The sequence below is a fragment of the Acanthochromis polyacanthus genome, chromosome 15 (assembly GCF_021347895.1).
Source record: "Acanthochromis polyacanthus isolate Apoly-LR-REF ecotype Palm Island chromosome 15, KAUST_Apoly_ChrSc, whole genome shotgun sequence".
NCBI classification, from domain to species: domain Eukaryota; kingdom Metazoa; phylum Chordata; class Actinopteri; family Pomacentridae; genus Acanthochromis; species Acanthochromis polyacanthus.
In genome coordinates, this window is record NC_067127.1 from 35728720 (window position 1) to 35747149 (window position 18430).

The 18430-nt window shown below is 37.4% G+C and overlaps 1 protein-coding gene across 2 annotated transcripts; it reads right to left on the minus strand.

The window, feature by feature from the left end:
• Nucleotides 1-1046: 1046 nt before the first annotated feature.
• napba (N-ethylmaleimide-sensitive factor attachment protein, beta a) lies at nt 1047-15086 on the minus strand. Of its 2 annotated transcripts, XM_051959706.1 has the most exons (10): nt 14856-15086; nt 10593-10672; nt 8929-9045; nt 5630-5676; nt 5457-5534; nt 5307-5362; nt 4068-4152; nt 3018-3122; nt 2804-2872; nt 1047-1977 (listed from the first exon to the last, which is right to left on the minus strand). In XM_051959706.1, exons 1-10 carry the CDS (start codon nt 14951-14953, stop codon nt 1825-1827), a joined length of 888 nt encoding a protein of 295 aa, XP_051815666.1. In that variant the 5' UTR covers nt 14954-15086; the 3' UTR covers nt 1047-1824. The 2 variants fall into 2 exon arrangements, with proteins under 2 accessions (XP_051815666.1, XP_051815667.1); XM_051959707.1 differs by lacking the exons at nt 5630-5676; nt 10593-10672; nt 14856-15086 and having other exon boundaries at nt 8929-9036.
• Nucleotides 15087-18430: the final 3344 nt, after the last annotated feature.

Here is an 18430-nt window from a genome sequence, read left to right on the forward strand (position 1 = left end):
CGTTCTCCTGCTTCTATCTATCTATCTATCTATCTATCTATCTATCTATCTATCTATCTATCTATCTATCACAACATATACGTATTTAATTAGTAAGAAATAGCTAATAAATAACACGTTGTAATTAGCAGGCTCTATTGGACCTCATATTGAGTTAACACAAACCATTGTTAAGAACCACATTACAAGTGCACAAAAAGGCATACATTTGATCCTTGTTTGGCCAAAAAGAAAATCTGGGTAATTTCATCTTAAATTATCATAATTTTAGAACATTTTCTGCTCAACCATGAAAAGCCCGACTATCTCCTGACATTTTTCTTGCATAAAATATGGATTTTATAAGGATATTTCTAAAATTTCAGCTTTAATAATAAAAGACATATAGTTTCATTATTGTGGCCAATTATTTCATATTATATTTGAGCGTTTTCAACTTTTTGTTGTTTTTGTGAGCTCAAAGATCAGGACAGCTTTTAATTTTTTTTCTTCATATTTCAACTTGGTCATAAACAGAGAATATTTTATGTACTTGTCCAACAGCAAAGATTCTGAATCAATGACATGATGAGAAATAACAGTGAAGATTTCATAGAAGAACCTGGATGACAAATGTACTGTAGTTAGGTATACTGCCGGTTTATTCTTGTCCTTTTCTTTACTGACATGCCTACATTTTTGCACAACCCACTTGGCAGCCGTAACACTGCACATAGGTCAAAACATTATTACGGCAGTCAGACGTGATTGGCTTATTTTTTACTCTTATACTACTTATAGACACAGTTTTTGTGTCAATGCATGTTGTATGTTTGCCACTAAATGCCAACAAATTGCAATAAGTAATGGCATTTGGTCTGAGGTAAAGTAGAAACAGTATCTCTGTTATGTATTTTGCAGAGAAAAATGAAAATTTTGCTGTAATTTTCTATCTTGACAAATTATAACCAAATTTTAGAGATTCTTAGAACAGTTCATACTTTAAGGAGTCTTGGTTTGTCTTTTTGATGCATCAAGCGGCATGAAATAAACAGGAAATTGTCATCTTTCTGAATAAACATCCACATTTCTGTAGTGGTGATGTTTTTATTTCAACTCTGAGGTACATATTTACTGATTTCACACAAATGATACCAGGCTACATGTATGTTCTTCACACATTAGCACGACACGGAGAACACTTACATCAACATGACAGTAGACATGCACAAACAGGGCGGCGATGGGCGTTAGCGCCGGCGGCTAACTGCGCCGACCCCACCGTTGGCTCGAACACAACCAATCACAATGGATGAAACCACTGACTCGTGTGTTGGGGGGCGAGGAGAGGACGAGGGGGAGGAAGAACAGATGAGAGGAGGGGCTAATACCTAAAATATTAAGACAAATCGTAACACTGAGCACCATAATAAACAATAAATATGTTCAGTATTGACAATAAATATCAATAATAATCTCATAAATAATATTTTATTCCTTCTCAGTAACATATATCCTTAAATCTCATGTAAGTTGCACACTTTCCCGTCAGATAGTGTAGGTTACACACACACTCTCACACACACTCTCTCTCTCACACACACTTCCTCTTTCTCTTGAAGTACATTTCTGTCCAGTGTTACGAGAGCAATACTGTGGGAGCAGGAACACGGGGTTTCTAAAGGTGGATTAAAGGTGATGCTTAGCTCATTGGGGTCACATGCAGACTGATATGTACAACTGTAAACTCACTCATCCCTCCCTCACGCCTCATCTTTTCGTCTCGTTTTCTACCTGCCCTGCCCTTCGTTTTGCCCTCTCTTTGCCCTCCCCCTCTGAATGCGTCTATTTCAGGTCGCCGGCGTCACCCTGGATGGTCTTTTTGATGCGCAGCAGCATCGTGGTCAGCCACTGGTCCAGACGAGACACCGAGTCGAACTCCTTCACGGCCTCCGTGAACGCCTCGCTGTTCTGCTCCTCGTGGGCTTCTAGGAGTTTCTGTCGGGACAAAACTCAAACAATTACTTCAACAAAACAGAGGATGAGGGAATAAGTGAGATTTAAACCTCTGAACCCCAAGAAATGTTAAAAAAATTTGCTCTGAACAAAAATGTAAAAATGACTCGTAATTAGAATTTTTAATTTCAAAGGTTGAACAAGTACTTAAGTGAAAGTAGCAATAGTACACGGTAAAAATACCAAAGCAAAAGTCCTGCATTCAAAAAGGAAAAGCATCGTGTAAAGTACCTAAAATAAAAGTACTCATTTTGCAGAATCAGACATTTTATACTACTGTATTATTTCATTAGTGTTGCAGCTAAAGCTACCTTTAATTACTTTTTATACTGCTCCATCTAAAGAAATATAGTATAGTTTATTTGTCATTTAAATTAGTAATCTGAATGTTCAAATTAACTGAAGCTTTAGCATAAATACAGAGCAGTACAAAGTGTAGAATAGAGTAGATGCATAAAGTGTAAATACATTAAAACTGTACTGAATCATGGTACTTGAGTCTTGTACTTGTTGTCTACTGTCTAGTTGCATTACACCGCTATGTTTTACTTAAAAGTTGCATTTAAAAACAGATTTTTCCCCTGGAATGTGTATCAGTCAGCTAAACTGCACAAGACATTGCTTGCACGGTTTTTAGTGCTAACATAACAGAGAAGATAACATTTTATTATCAAAGACTGCTGCAAACAGTGTAAACAATAACATCATCGCCATAACAGCACATGTAGGGAAAGCAAAGAAATTTTTATATGTGACATAATAAAAAATTTAAAATTCTCCATTCAAAATAATTAAACAATGAATTTACCTTTAGCAGTTTGAGCTCTCTAGAGTCTGTGAAGGCTGGAAACATCTCCTCATACTTCTCAATGGCCAACTGAAACACACCAGTTGAAAGTACGGTCAAGCTGATGTTTGCTGATATTAACAGCAGAATACACTGTAAAACTACTGTAAAACTAGTGTGGTGCAACTAATCCACATGTATGTAGTGTCCGTCTGCAGGAGCTCAGTGGTGGTACCTTAGCATTCAGTTCATCCACGATGAAGTGACACAGCGAGGCCTTGAAGAAATACTCTTTAGCGTTGTACTTCAACAGAGGATTGTCCATAGTGCTCATCGCAACCTGAATTTTACAAACAAAAAAATCTGTCAGTAAATTGAGAACATAATCAGCAGATTCATCCACAATGAAGACATTAATGATGTCCCAATCAAAGTTTTTTGCCCCCGATTTAATTAGACTCATTCTTTATTTGGCTGACAATTAATTACACATCTGAAACATTTTTTTAGATAATCCAAAAATCAAGAACAGTACAATGAACCCAGTGTATCTGCTTGAAAACCGAATATCTCTGCAATGTATTGAGAAAATGCATTTCTGCCTCCAGTCTGTTCCTCAGTGTTCTGTAGGTGGAACCTTTCTGTTACACTCCAATAGGACACTGTTTGAATGTAGTATTAGAAGGTAAATGTAGTGTTAAAGGTATGCGCTCTCCGAGTGCTTTTCTAGTTTAATACTGTAGAGACCGGAGGAGGCGTCCCTCAGACTACAGTTTATGTTGGCAAGCAGAGAACATTGTGGGAGTTTAGCTAGCAATGGGCACCATGACAAAGACCTATGTGATACTTAATGACCTCCAAGCAGAACAAATGTGTTCAAACTAAACTGGGATCCATCAGGGTGGACTTAGAACTAAAGGGATTATAACTATCGTTGTAGTCAAATCATTGTATACTAAAACAGTAGTATTAGCACTTTTACTTTAATTCAGATACATTTTACTGATTGAGTTTGCACTCTGTTACTTAAAGTGACAATCTTGGAGATTTTAATTTAATCAAATGTTGTTAATTCACCAAATGAAGTCTACAACCCACTGGTGAAAGAACTGCAGTATTTATATATCTTCAGCTTTATGCACTGGGTGTCTGTGGAGACATTCCCAGAAAAGAAATTATGTCAAAGTACTGCTAATGCAAACCAAATATTTCCACCTGCTACAGCATTCTAACATTTACAGAAGTAATATTTGCCGAATGAACAATGGATGTATTCAGCTCTTACCTGTTCATAGATTTCAATAGCTTTCTGATACTGCTCCAGCTGAGCGCTGTAGTGTCCGACCTTCAGGAGACATTTGTTGGCTGAGCTGAAACACACAAACAAAGAAACTCATGAGCTAATATGTGGATTCCTCTTGTTTCCACCACCAAGGCCCTGACTGAAATGTTTACCACTCTGAGTTTTTACACTGTATTCTTACCTACAATGGATAAATTACATGTAAAATGCCTGGAGAGAATAGTCTATCTATCTATCTATCTATCTATCTATCTATCTATCTATCTATCTATCTATCTATCTATCATACATACGTACATACATAAACTCAAGGCCTGTGTCTATCTTAAATACACATGCAGAGGCATTATGCTGTCGACAGCTTTTGCATTGATCACAATCAGTGCTACTACACTTAGAATATACCAGTATCACTGCTGTATTAATAGCCTTCTTCTTTATTCACTTTCTCATTACCACTTGGAAAGCAGTGCAAAGCATCCACAGTCTGATCTGTCGGCTCTCAAGCAGCTCTAATGGATCCAGATGGAGGTTAATGACTTTGTTCAAAAGTTCCTTAGTGGTGTTAATGATGATAATCTACCACATCTTGTTTGTCTCAAATTGGTAAAAAAATAAACTGCAGTTGTAAATATGCATAATGCAGGAGATAGGAAGATGTACCTACCTGTCAAGCTGGCTACCTACCAACCGACCAACCAACCAACCAACCTTTGCATCCATCCATCCATCCATCAACCTACCTACCTACCTACCTACCAAACTAGCCACCAATCAACTGACCAATAAAAAACCAACCAACCAACCAACCAATCTTTGAATCTACCCATTTACCTATCTTTACCATCCATCCATCAATCCATTCATCCATCCACCTACCTACTTACCTACCTACCAACCAAACTACCTATCTAACTACTAACCAACCAACCAACGACCAAAAACTAACCAATCAGTCAACCAAACACCGACCTTTCTATTTACCAACATTTCTATCTATCTATCTATCTATCTATCTATCTATCTATCTATCTATCTATCTATCTATCTATCTACAACTCAAAGAATTTTACTACAATTTAAGAAAAGCAAATCAGTAAATTCTTATGAACCATCAAACAATCAATAAATTATCAAACCAACACCAGATTAATGATGATTAAGTGACAACTATTTTTAAAATGTATTTAGCTTTATTGCAAATCCAAGCAGCATGTTTACCTGTTAGATTCTTCTCCCTTGTAGTAATCTGCTGCCTGCTCATAGTGAGCAATGGCCTGGAAAACAAACATGAAAATGACATTCAGAGTGTCATAAAAATCAGAACAGAGGAAGTAAAATTAAACGTACACCAAAGAACTGCAGGTTTACCTTCTCAATGTCGACCAGCTCGGACTCATAAATCTCTGCTATAGTGATGTGATGCTTGGCTGCGATGGTGAACCGACCCTGAAATCGACACAAATATGAAGGCCAAGTATTATTCAAGATAAGACTGACAGATGAGTCACTGAAAGTGATTTAAAGGTGGGGGAGGGTCTCACCATGTCAGTGTAGATGTCAATGGCCTGATTTAGACAGTTGATGGCCTCTGGAAAGAGACAGATAAGAAAGAAAAGGAAGGCTGATATAAATGCAAAGAAACTGGACAGAAGAAAGTCAAATTAATACTGTTCAGTTTTAGTTTCCTCCCTCTGTGACTGCTAACCCGCTAACCCAAAGTATTTTATTAACCTCGTCACGGGGAAGCAGGAGGGATGCTGCAACACAACCCAGATATCAATTTTCCTCGAGGCATCCCAGGAGTCAGTTTTAATCTTCCAATAATACCAGCTCTGGTTTCTGAGCCGGTTGGTGCTATGCAGAGGCTTCCCCTTTCAGCCTCATGTAAACACTCAGACAGAACATCCACTCACAACATCATCATGTTCATCATTATGTAGCATCTATGAGGTCACCTATAATCCCCTGAATGTCTTGGAGCTTGGATTTGGGTTATCGCCACATGTTCCCGCTGTCACAGTTACTAGAACCAACATGAACACCTCAGTTTAACCCTCTGAACCCCAAAACCAGCTGGTAGGTTTGAAAAGTATGAAATTCAGAGTTGACCAGATTACACCATTTATCAAAACAAGACACTATAGAAGCCAAATTGTCCAGTGGTTCTTTAACCATCCATCTGTGAAGTGCAGTTCCATCAGTGCAAAGGATCCAAATCTTACTCTAAAATCATCATTGTTATTGAAATCACTATATTCTACATGCCTATTTTAAAAAAATCTAAAAAATGTCCATTTGTGCGAGCCACATTCTTTAAAAAAAATTAAAAATTGTTCACACTTCTGTGGAACTGCAGAGCCATTAATGACTTTACTGTATCAAAAAGTCAAATTAATAAAACTCATGGACTTTTGTTCTTAACTTGGCTGAAGCTTGAAATTGCGTTATATTTTATAAAAATCACATATTCATCATATTCCACCATTTATCTTAGCCACAAACTGTAAAAAATAGAAATAACTGTTAGATTTTCAATCTTTAAGGGTCCTCGAGCTACTGATCTGTGAACTATGATTCTATCAGAAACATTTACCCAACAAAATCACTTTTTTCTACAAGCCTCGCTTGAAATTTCACCAAAAAATAACCGTTTGCTCTAAGAGAGAAGTTATGTGTGGACAGAAATTAAAAATGTAAACAGTAAAATATTTAAAGAGTGTGTAGAGTTCTCTCTCCTTCTTCATGGTTGTTCTTTTTCCATAGAGGTGCAGGAACAAAGAAACTCAGAAACACTCAGTGGAATTCAGAGGGTAATATGCAGAATTTTCCAAAACAAACAGCATAATTCATCTTGTTGTTTCTGTAATGACTTATACTGCAGATGGCAACAGATATTTTAGTGACTGAGAAGTGACAATTTGCAGGTAAGAAGTGTTTAATGTAAACATAAAGACATAGAACATTGAAAGATCATAAAAGATGTTCAGTCTTATTAGTAAGAAGGAAAGAATGAATGACAACTAGACTAAAGCTAGCATCCAAATCCTGCGAGAAGCAAATTATTGCATGTGCCTGCTCCAACTCGGATATGTAAATCCATCAATAAACAATACTCTATGCTCATTTGTGCTGCAATTTGTGACTGAGGAATTGATAAAATCAGGATGATTAGGGTGAGATAGTGGATGGAGAGATGACACAGACGGAGCTGGAGGAGGCTGAATATTTTATCAGCTTCTTCACCATTTGTGGTCACTTTGATTTTTGTGCTGCTTCTGCTGCTCATCGTTTTTTTCACTTGTTAAAATTAAACATGTTTGAAGTGCAGAATTTTTAAAACTGGAAGAGACTACATCAGGAGTCCTTCAACAACAACAACAAGCTCTGATTATGTCTCCCAGTTGAGATAAATGAATGGATTTATCTCCCGGGCCCAGTGGTTCAGAAAGAATAATCTGGATCAGAATGATTTAGAAACCGTATTTTGCTCTTCAGTATCAGGTAATCCAGTTGACTTTTGTGTTGTTTTTCAAAGACACATTGGATTACAGTGGATCTCCCTGATGCAGACACAACAGATTCTATTCTAGTTTACTAAATATCCAGATTACCAGTGCTCTAAATGTGCTGACATATTACAATACAGACTACTAGCTAATAGAGAACAACAGGAACGTATGGGAAGGTATGGTAAATGCATGTTGTAAATCATTAAAAGGCTAAATGTCCAGTAGATACCAAAGTAAAGAACATTCATGAGTTCATTTGTAGCTATTTGGGTCTGAAACTTTCATAATCCATTTTAAAAAATAACTTTTCAAATGGATAATTGTCTCTCAGTTGTTCGTGTTTGCACTGTTTGCGTCAAAAGTCCAATTTTCCATTTCTCCGTTTTGCTCTTGTGGCTTTACTGTAGCATTAACCTGCAGCCAGACAGATCCACTAACATAACCACATTATGCATTATAAAGAGCACCCGACCATGCAATAATATATTATGTGAGCCATTAATAAAATGAAGCAGACAATACAATATGCTGTCTGTAATATAGCATTAACCCTCTGAACCACAAGCAGTTTCTGGGTGTGCTTTGTACTTTCCCTCACTTCAGGCTTATGTTCACTGTAATATGAAGTCCTGCATCTCTATAGAAACAGTACAAGAAGGACTAGAAGGATAGAGAACCAAGAAATGTCTTTTATACAATATGACGCGGTTATAATGCCATAAATCAGAAAAAAATAAGTAAAATTTCATTGATCATTAATTTTGGAATCCATAAGTAAAACCACTTTCTGCAGGTCTTTCCAAAACTGAAAAATGTATGGCCCTACATAGAATGGATGTTTTACTTTCTACAGTTTTATTTTGTTTCGATACTTGTCTCCTTTATAAATGCAGGGTGCAGTTCTGCTGAAAATCCCTTTAATTTTTGTCATCTCAATCACAAAGAACTTCCACCTTGCCAAAACCATCAAAAGGTTTGTTTTTAAAGAGTGTATTTCTGCAGAATTTTTAAGTGAAACGCAGAATAAAGGGATCCTGATTAAACATTTTATTCATGGAAATTGATAACTGGAACAGCATACGATGCGATTAGTTCAAGGACTGCAGGAAACTTATAAATCAAACGGTTCTTCTCATTCCTACAGTTTCTGGCTCTGATAAATGAGAAAATTGTGGTGATTTTTTTTTTTAAGAACGAGATCCCTTTCAAACCTATGCAGGTTTTTGGGTTCAGGTAGCTAAAAAGAGAAGTTTCAGTGTCAGTTTGCAGGCGTTGCCGTAAACAGAGCTGAGAGATTTTTGGGGATGCATTTGTGAAACGGCAGCACTCACCTTGTGGGTCGGCCTTCTTGTAGGCGTTGCCGGCGTCGACGAAACTGGTGGCGGAGTCCAGTTTGTTCTGAAGCTGCATGTGGAGCCGAGCAGCCTGACAGAATGCATTCCCAGCAGCTACACAATCAAACACACACAGCCTCAATGTGACAAGCTTTAACAGAAGTGCTGAACATTTCCTTTCTTCTTGCACTGAACCAAACATTCCTCATCTTTTAATTCTCGCTGTCCTTGCATGATGCTACTGCATTCATCACTCAGACTATGAACAACAATGAATGTTATTAATAGTTTTTAACTATAATTTTAAAAACTATTTACTCATTTTCCCTGTTTTTTTAAATTACAGATTACGACCTCACAAACACAAAAAAATCTTAAAATTTACATGATAACACAGTTAAACAAGTGAAAAGAGTCCAAACATCAAAAACTGTATTTTTAAAAATGGTAATTTGCTCTTTTACAATGTTTCACCATTATTTTACAACATTTTTCTTGCATTTTAATCAGCAAATTAACCCCAAAGAAAAAATTTTTGCCAGAAAAAATCTGTATATTAAATCTTGAAAGGGGCTATTTTGTTGTAGTGACTCAGATAGCAAACTATGGGTGAATCAATGTTGAATCTATGTTGAGACCTAACGTAGAAATTATACAGAAAGCGCAAGGTTGATAAAATGTTGAGTCAACGTTTGCTTTTCAACCATAAATCACACTTTACCCAGATAGCAAAAGATGTTAAATCAATGTTGAATTAGGGTTAAGAAGGTTGAATTTTGGTTACGGTTGAAGATTGATGGTTGGATCAACGTTGATTCAACAACATTTTGTTAACATTGAAGTTTGTGCTTAAAAGATACCATTGAATCTACGTTGTATTTTGGTTTCATTAAAATGTTTGACAGGTCAACGTTTAATTAATGTTGAATCTATGTTTGCAAATATGTAATCTATGTAAGCAAACGTTGACTCAACATTTTATCAATCTTGCACTTTCTGTATAATTTCTACGTTAGGTCTCAACATAGATTCAACATTGATTCACCCATAGTTTGTTATCTGGGGACATCTCAGCAAAAGAAAAATGAGTTCATACGTTGATTTTCAACAACTGTAAATAATGCATACATCCAAAATCTGTGGTTTTACAGTGATTTGGTCTTTTACAATGAGTGACCATAAACACACACAGTTTCAGCCAAAAATATATTTAATTTGCAGATATTTGCTGTTATATTCACAAATTTGACAAGTTACGGTATTCCACTGGCACCCTTGCTGCCAGATTTCCACCGTTTATATTGGAGGTTTTTTTTTTTAATTTTTAAAGTGCACATCAGGCACCAAACCTGAAAAGACACATTGACAGCTAAATAATGCTCAGTAGGAGCTATTATTGGCACATCTGGAGCACTCGCTGGTTTGTGCACACATGAACATCTTAGTCATCTGTCCTGTGAAGCCCTCACTGCTGCAGCACAATACTTTCTGCAAGCCGTTGAATCACACTCAGTTAAAACGTGGATGGAAACAAACGTTCACATAAACGTGCGTGTCTGCATGTGGGCGTCTGTGTGGCAGTTTGTTTATTTATGCAAAGTGTGCTTCTTGTGCAGCATGAATGTGACATATGTGCATGTGTTGGTGTGCATGTCACTCACCACTCCAGTTCTTTGCCATCTTAAACATGTTGGCTGCTCTGGCGTACATATCGCAGGCATCTTCCACCTTATGGTTCCCCCTGTAACACACAGATACATGAACTTGTGATGCATTCGTGAACAGAAAACAAAGCTGCTCACTCACATTAAGGCTTCACATCGTCCTGCAGGTCAATGCAGGGATTCAGCTGAAGGGCATCACCGCAGAGAGCAGCTGAGGACACAAGCACCTTGCTGCTGAAACACTCAAAAATCCCATATTTTTCTCCTTTATGCTCCATAAATCGGACCTTTTGCCTCCCACACGTGTCATCTCAACAAATACAGTGCAAAACTGAACTCATGTGTGCGTGTGATTCCTCTCTGGTGCACTACATGGAGCCTGAACTAGATCACATACTGTTTGCTCTCAGTGGGACAGAGCGCTGCCTGTGCAGCTCTGCATCAATCTGAAGAAAAAGAAATGCATGAAGGATGATAAATCAAGCACCAGGTGTGGAGACTGAGGCTGCAAATTGTGGTTTGTTGATTATAAATGCATGACAGGGTTGTGCATTTTCATTTGACAAAACAGAATATGTAACTGTTAAAATAATCAAAATAACAGCCCGTTAGCTAATTATGTGTGATATACTGTTCCTAAAAATTAACCAACCCTGAGCTTAAAACCATAATACTACATCAAAATCACTTTTAGTCTACATGCTTCATTTAACAATTTTACAAAAAACGCTTTAAAAAGATTCCATTCCAGATATTCAGTGGTCCTCAGCGCAAAAAATTCAATGATTTCTGCACTGAACTGCAGGCTGTGAGTTCACATATTAGAGAAGAGACATATATAGAAGCAAAATAAAAATAAAAGCTAGTAAAAATCTATAGCCTGCCAAGCCACCATTCTTTATTCCAGTGTTAGAAACAACCGTGGACACTTGGAAAAAGGTTGCCAATGCTGACTCGATTGTTTTTTCTTTACCAGTTCTAAATTCTTCTACATTAAATAATCAAAGAAATTCAAGACAAGACAGTTCTCTCTTCTTCTAGTCGTGGTTGTTCTGTTTCCATACATGGACAGAACTTTATACTGCAGGGAAAAATGAGTTCACAGTGATCAAAAATGCGACAGAAGCAAAACAAATACCCAGAAATTGCTTGGAATTGAAAAGAGGGAATGTGGATTAAGACCTTTATTGAATGGATAGATTTAATATTTCACACTCCGTGCATCTCTAGAAAAAATGGACAGAAAATAGGACTCTCATGACAACTTGTTTAAGAAACAATAGTGAAAAACATGCAACAACAAAGACAGCAAAAATAAAGAGTCATACCTACAAACCAGAACAAAAAGACAAAACAAAAAGAATCTGTCTCATATTGAAACATGATCTGTTTGATAAATAAAGTGTTGTGGTTTGAGCACTTCAAACAGTGGATATTGTTTTTGTTATCTGACATTTGTTGGCTTTGTTGCCCCCTTCCTTTCCCAGGAGCATCTTTCATAAAGGAGATGGAAGGCATTTTAGAAACAGCATATTGTTCAGTTGTTACCATCCTTTGTCTGCACCAATTTTTATATGAAAAGACATTTTACACATCTCCGCTAATTATACCACAAATACTCTGGCAGGTGGCACCATGACCTGCCCCTGCCATCTACTGACCTCGACTATATTTGCCTCAAAACTCCGGCTCATTAAATAAACATGCTGGTGCTCATGTGGGAAACACAGATGTGACCCATTTCAGCTCTCAAGTGTTAGGACACTGCTTGATGAAAGAAATCTACCATGTTACATATTTGTCGCACAGATTTGATCTAATCTACATGTAAAATGCAGACAAAAAAATGTGCTTTCCAGAAAGAGGAGAACATTATTTTGCAATTGGACTTTACATAAACAAACTGTGGGTTTAAAGTCTGCAACAACTCCTCAATTCTTTGATCATCTGTATTCCTGATAAGTACAGAGATTTAATACCTACAATATTACTTGAGATTTTGTTCATTGTTTTCATCAATCATTTTACTGCTTTGTGCAACAAGTTATCATGGTGTCTGAATTTGTTTTCACATTTTAATCTTATCTCTTCATGCAGTAATGTTAGTTCTTTGAAAAATATAGCTCATCACAAATTCAAAAGTATTTCAAGGTGGCATTTTTATATGTCAAAATAAGAAATAAAAACACTCAGTTCACTCCCACATAAAAGAAAGAAAATTATTTCTTAGAATCAAAAAGCTGTAAAATTGACTTTGTTTAGCATTTGTGCTTGATAAATAACTCTAAGAGGTAACTAATTATTTAAATAGTTGTCAGGTCGATCAAATAATCAATAGCTTTCACTGCAATTTTAAATTGCAGGGTCTTTCTTTTGTTATATCAATCAGGGCTGTACGATACATTGATTTTAGCATTGACATTAAATTCGCAATAGCATAACACAGCAGGAGTGCAAAGGGAAGTAAGACAAATTAACTCAAACACATATCTAACAATGAAACTCCATAATTCGCCTTTTTTCATACAAATTTTTTGTCTCTGAGCTGTCTGAACTGCTGCAGTAACTGTTGGAGAACAGAGGTCTGTATGTGCACACCTGCCTAGTTTGCTTAGCTTTACATAGGGCATCCAGGGGATATTGGTAAATTTACAAAACAGATTTTTAGCCAGTGAGACATTTTGGGTACATTTTAAAAAAATATTTAGCATCCCAAAAATGTTTTGAATACAGATGAAGACTATTTTAAGTCTGATTTTGATGCAGATTTATACATCAGCAGGAATGTAGAACAAGCACCACTAACCCTAACCAGTGCTGTTTATTTAAAGTAAAACAAAATGCTGTCTCTAGAATCAGTGAATAATTGTGATAAATAATCATGGTCTAAATATTGATCATAATAATAATAATTAAATATTAATCCTAGTTAGCTGTGAGGAAATACCGTATATGCTCGCTACAGAACAATGATTCTGACCAAACACAAATTCTCTGTCAGCAGTATCATGTAATTGTTGCCGCTACATGAGGCCAATTTTGTTTGGCCATTTTAATCAGCAGTAGAGTGCAAAGCCAGATCTGAATGTCATCCAAATCAAAAAAACTATTTCCAGTTCCTTTGCCAGTGCTGCACCATGTGAGAAAGGCTCCAAATGGTGTGCACACAGTGGAAAGGCATTTTTTCAGGATTTTTTAAAATTATTTTTAAAATTCTATGCAGATGCACTTCTGCAAAATCACCCCAATCATTCTTGAGTTATTATATTATTCTAATTAGTGTTATTCATGTTAGCAGGGATATTGTATTTCAAGATATTACAGAAAAAAACCAAATACCACAATATTATTCTTTTTATTCCACTACAGTGCAGCATCAATGTTTTTTTTCTCTTCTGTTTGTATCTCTACTAGATTTATCGCTGTATGAGGCCACTTCACAACGAGCACTCAATCAATCAATATCCTTAATGAGTCATGTAACTGATCAAGTCTATCTATCAATTTATCTATTCCAGATTACATCATATTACACTCATATTCCATTTGGGTTTCCATTTGACTTGTAAACATCCACCCCTCCCACACACATGAAGGCCACTAGCCCACTCCTATCCACACATGCACACACGCACACACACACACACACACGCACGCACACACACAGATTTATCACATTTGTTCGAGCCACTGTTTTGCAAAATGTCCCCAATTATAAATGTCCTCATAACAAAGGTGTTCCATTGGGCGGTGGTCCCCACACCTACATAACGACACACACACACACACACACACACACACACACACACACACACACACACACACACACACACACACACACACACACACACGGGTCCTCCGCATCCCCCCCGTCCTGACTGCGCTGCTCTGCCCGCCTCCCTGCACCCTTTGCTCGGCCTCACTCTCCCTCAGAGGCCGCTCTCATCGTTTACATTCTGACACGAAGGCCACATAACCAACCCTCGTTTCTGGCTCCGCTATGGCGCTGTGGAATAACATGTCATGAGGAGACAATGTCACGGTGGAAGTTACAGCCTCTGCAGGGACGGGAGGACGGATCGGGATGTAAAATACACAAAAACTGGCGGATGGAGGATTTAATGAGGATGCAGCCGCCTGTGGTGCAGCTAAAAGCGGAACATTGGGTGAATAACAGCGATCTGTGACGGGCCCTGCGCAGGACTCCCTCCCCCATACCAAAATGAGCGACGCTGGTAAACAGAGACGAACATCTTTTACCCGAACATTCCTCCGAGGAAGGATCCGGACGCCTTGACCTTCTTGTCGGCGTCGGCCATCAGCTGCATGGCCTCCTTCTCCTTGCCGGAGTTGTCCATGACGAGCCGCTGGAGGAGGGATGGGAGGAAGACGGCCGATGTTCCGCAGTGGACGGAGAAGCTGAGCGGTGAGGAGACGAGGGAGACTCTGGTGCTGATGCTGAGGGGGCTGCAGCTCTTCTTCGACGGCCACCGAGAAGGGTCAGTGGCGGCTCAGGGGCACCACCTGCTGGACAGACGAGGAACAGCAAGCGACTGGCTCAAGTAAAGCCAAATACCAAAACCAAATTTTAAAGAACCAGACAACAAAAGTACAAATATTAAGCTCCACATTATTCATGGCCATCCGACATTTTCATTTAAAGTGCTTTTAAAAATATTTACCCATCAGCTTTCTTCTATCTAAACAAAAAAGGACAAAAGATAGTAAGACTTTAGGATAAACATGTTAATAATATAGACGGATGTCTGGGATTATTGCCTTTTTATGATATTATTTTGTAGCCTCCTTAGACCTGAGCTTGGGTTGGTTCTTGCATTTAAGATTTCTTATAGTTATTTGGGATAAGTGCAGGACAAATAGGCTGAGAAACAGCTTTTACCCATTGTCCATCAGACTTCTACACTCAAAACAATAATGCACAGCATCACTTTTAATTGCTAATATATTAATAATACTTTTTATGTGCAATTTCCTGTCCTTACTTATTCAATTTTTCAATTTTATTCTTTTTATTTGATCTCATTACCCCCTCATTGTACTGTATATGACTCTTTTGCATATGTTGGAATTCTGATTCTTATATATATGTGTGTGTGTTTGTGTGTGTGTGTGTGTGTGTGTGTGTGTGTGTGTTCTTGTACTTGCTACATGGTGAGTACCATTTTCTGCATTTAACTATCAAAGTGAGGACATTTTTACAAAGTGAGGACATTTTGGCCGGTCCTCACTTTGAAACAGCCATGTTTGAGGGTGAAGATTGTTTTTAGAGAACAGGTATGAATTGAGGTTTGGTTAGGGTTAGGGTAAGGATTAAGTTTAGGCAATCAGTTGTGATGGTTAAGGTTAGGGTAAGGCTCTAGGAAATGCATTACACCTATGGATGTCCTCACTAAGATAGAAGTACAAATGTGTGTGTGTGTATAGTTATGTTTTGCTTATATATTGTTACTTTAGCTTGTTTCAATGCACCGTCCAGTGGCAGCTACTTATATTTTTGTCATGCCCCCATGTATGATGAAAATAAAGCTATTCTATTCTATTCTATTCTATTCTATTCTATTCTATTCTATTCTATTCTATTCCAGTCTAGTCTAGTCTAGTCTAGTCTATTTTATTCTAACCAACAAATATAAGAATTGATAATATCTAATTTTTGAATATTATATTAATTATATTGTATTATATTATTATCATCATCAGACTCAGAAACTCCTTTGTCCCTCTGGCCATCAGATTTTACAACTCATCACTGAGTGGTCAGGGGGGCCATAGTCACAGTCATAGTCACTTCAGGAGCTATGTGATTATTATTATTTATTATAGAATGTCCATACACCTTAGGTGGTTAGATACAACTTTTTTCCCTCTACCTGTCAAAGCCACTTTTATCACTTAATTTACTTTATTTTTATAGTTCTGTGCCTTGAAATGTGTATATACTGTATATTGAATTTTTAAATTTCACTTAGCACCATCCATCCATCCTCTATACACCGCTTTATCCTCACTAGGGTCGTGGGGGGTGCTGGAGTCTATCCCAGCTGACTCGGGTGAAGGCAGGGGACACCCTGGACAGGTCACCAGTCTGTCACAGGGCTACATATACAGACACACAATCACACTCACATTCACACCTACGGGCAATTTAGAGTAACCAATTAACCTCAGCATATTTTTGGACTGTGGGAGGAAGCCGGAGTGCCTGGAGAAAACCCACGCATGCACAGGGAGAACATGCAAACTCCATGCAGAAAGATCCCAGGCCCAGGCCGGGATTTGAACCAGGGATCTTCTTGCTGCAAGGCGAAAGTGCTAACCACTACTCCACTGCACTTAGCACCATATTGATCTGAAATGAGAATAGTTTATATACTAACCTTTACTGGCAATTGTTACTAACCTGCATTTTTTGTTATTCAGTGTTGTTTGTAAGCTGCTGAACACTTAAATTTCCCTCAGGATAAATAAAGTATCTATCTATCTATCTATCTATCTATCTATCTATCTATCTATCTATCTATCTATAATATGCTCTTTTTGAAAAAAGATGTCTGCATACAGTGGTGGAAAAATGTTTTCAGACACCCTTAAAGTCTTACACAATCTCAAATATTATCATGAAATATTAGTGGAAAAATCTTTTTTGTGTTTCAAAAGGTGTGGCTTCATTCGACGGACAAACAAATACAAAAAATTTTTTTGTTTATTGTTTACAAGAAAAACTAACAAAACTAAATTCTTGACAGTTTCAATATGTCAGTTCTCAACATTATTGGTATCAAAGTCAACAAATATCAGAGAATGTGTTAAAAAATATGCAAAAAATAAACAAACTATTACATCATCTAATTAATATTGAGTCGTCCTTCCATTAGCACACATTTTGGCTGTGACTGCACTAAAAGAACTTGCACTTGAAGAAATAAGAGTGATTTTTAAGGCAATATTTAAAAATACATGGGGTTTCTGAAAATTTTTTTCTACCACTGATTGTGGATGCCAGGTCTTAGGAGGTTAAATATATTGACAGTCAATAGAAACTTTGAGGTAGAAATGTACGCAGAATTCTACTTGTAGGGGGGGTTGTAATTATTCATTGTGGATTTACTGATGATCTAGTGCCCTGGTAGTTGAGATAATGATGAGTTGTCATTTTGTCATGATTCATTGCACGTGGGTTGGTCACGTTGCAAAAGTGAACCAAATACACACCAAGCAATACTCAGTGAGTATCTGCACAATTTGAGAATGGGTTTTGAAGGCCTATATAAAGGCCCAAAAGGCCACCATTGTTAGTCCAGTGAACAGCATCATGCCGCGTCTATCACATGAACAACGTCTCCGGGCACTGGGTATGGTGGAGGCCGCTTTGAGCTACAGTGCTGTAGCCAGGCGTATGGGCTGTTCCCAACCCACAATCAGAAGCCTGGTCCAAAGCATGCGCCGACGGATTGCTGCCTGCATCCAAGCAAATGGAGGCCATACTCGGTATTGACTGTTGTGACTTTGTGTTTGGCAGGTGCCGTTTTCTTTTGTGAAATTCTTTATTTTGAAATCATTCTTGAATCTTTAGATTTTTGTTTCTGTATGCCAATATGCTAAACAAATGATTCATATGAAGAAAATCCAGTTTCGGGCTTCAGAATAAAAATTATGTTGAAAAATATGGTCTCAAAGTTTTTAATGACTGTCAGTGTATATTTACTATGCATATGAATTTCTACACAATCACATCAGTCTTACTTGAATTATTTTTTGGCAATACTGTAATTCATGTCATCTGATAAAAATCTCAATATTTTTTTCAGAATATA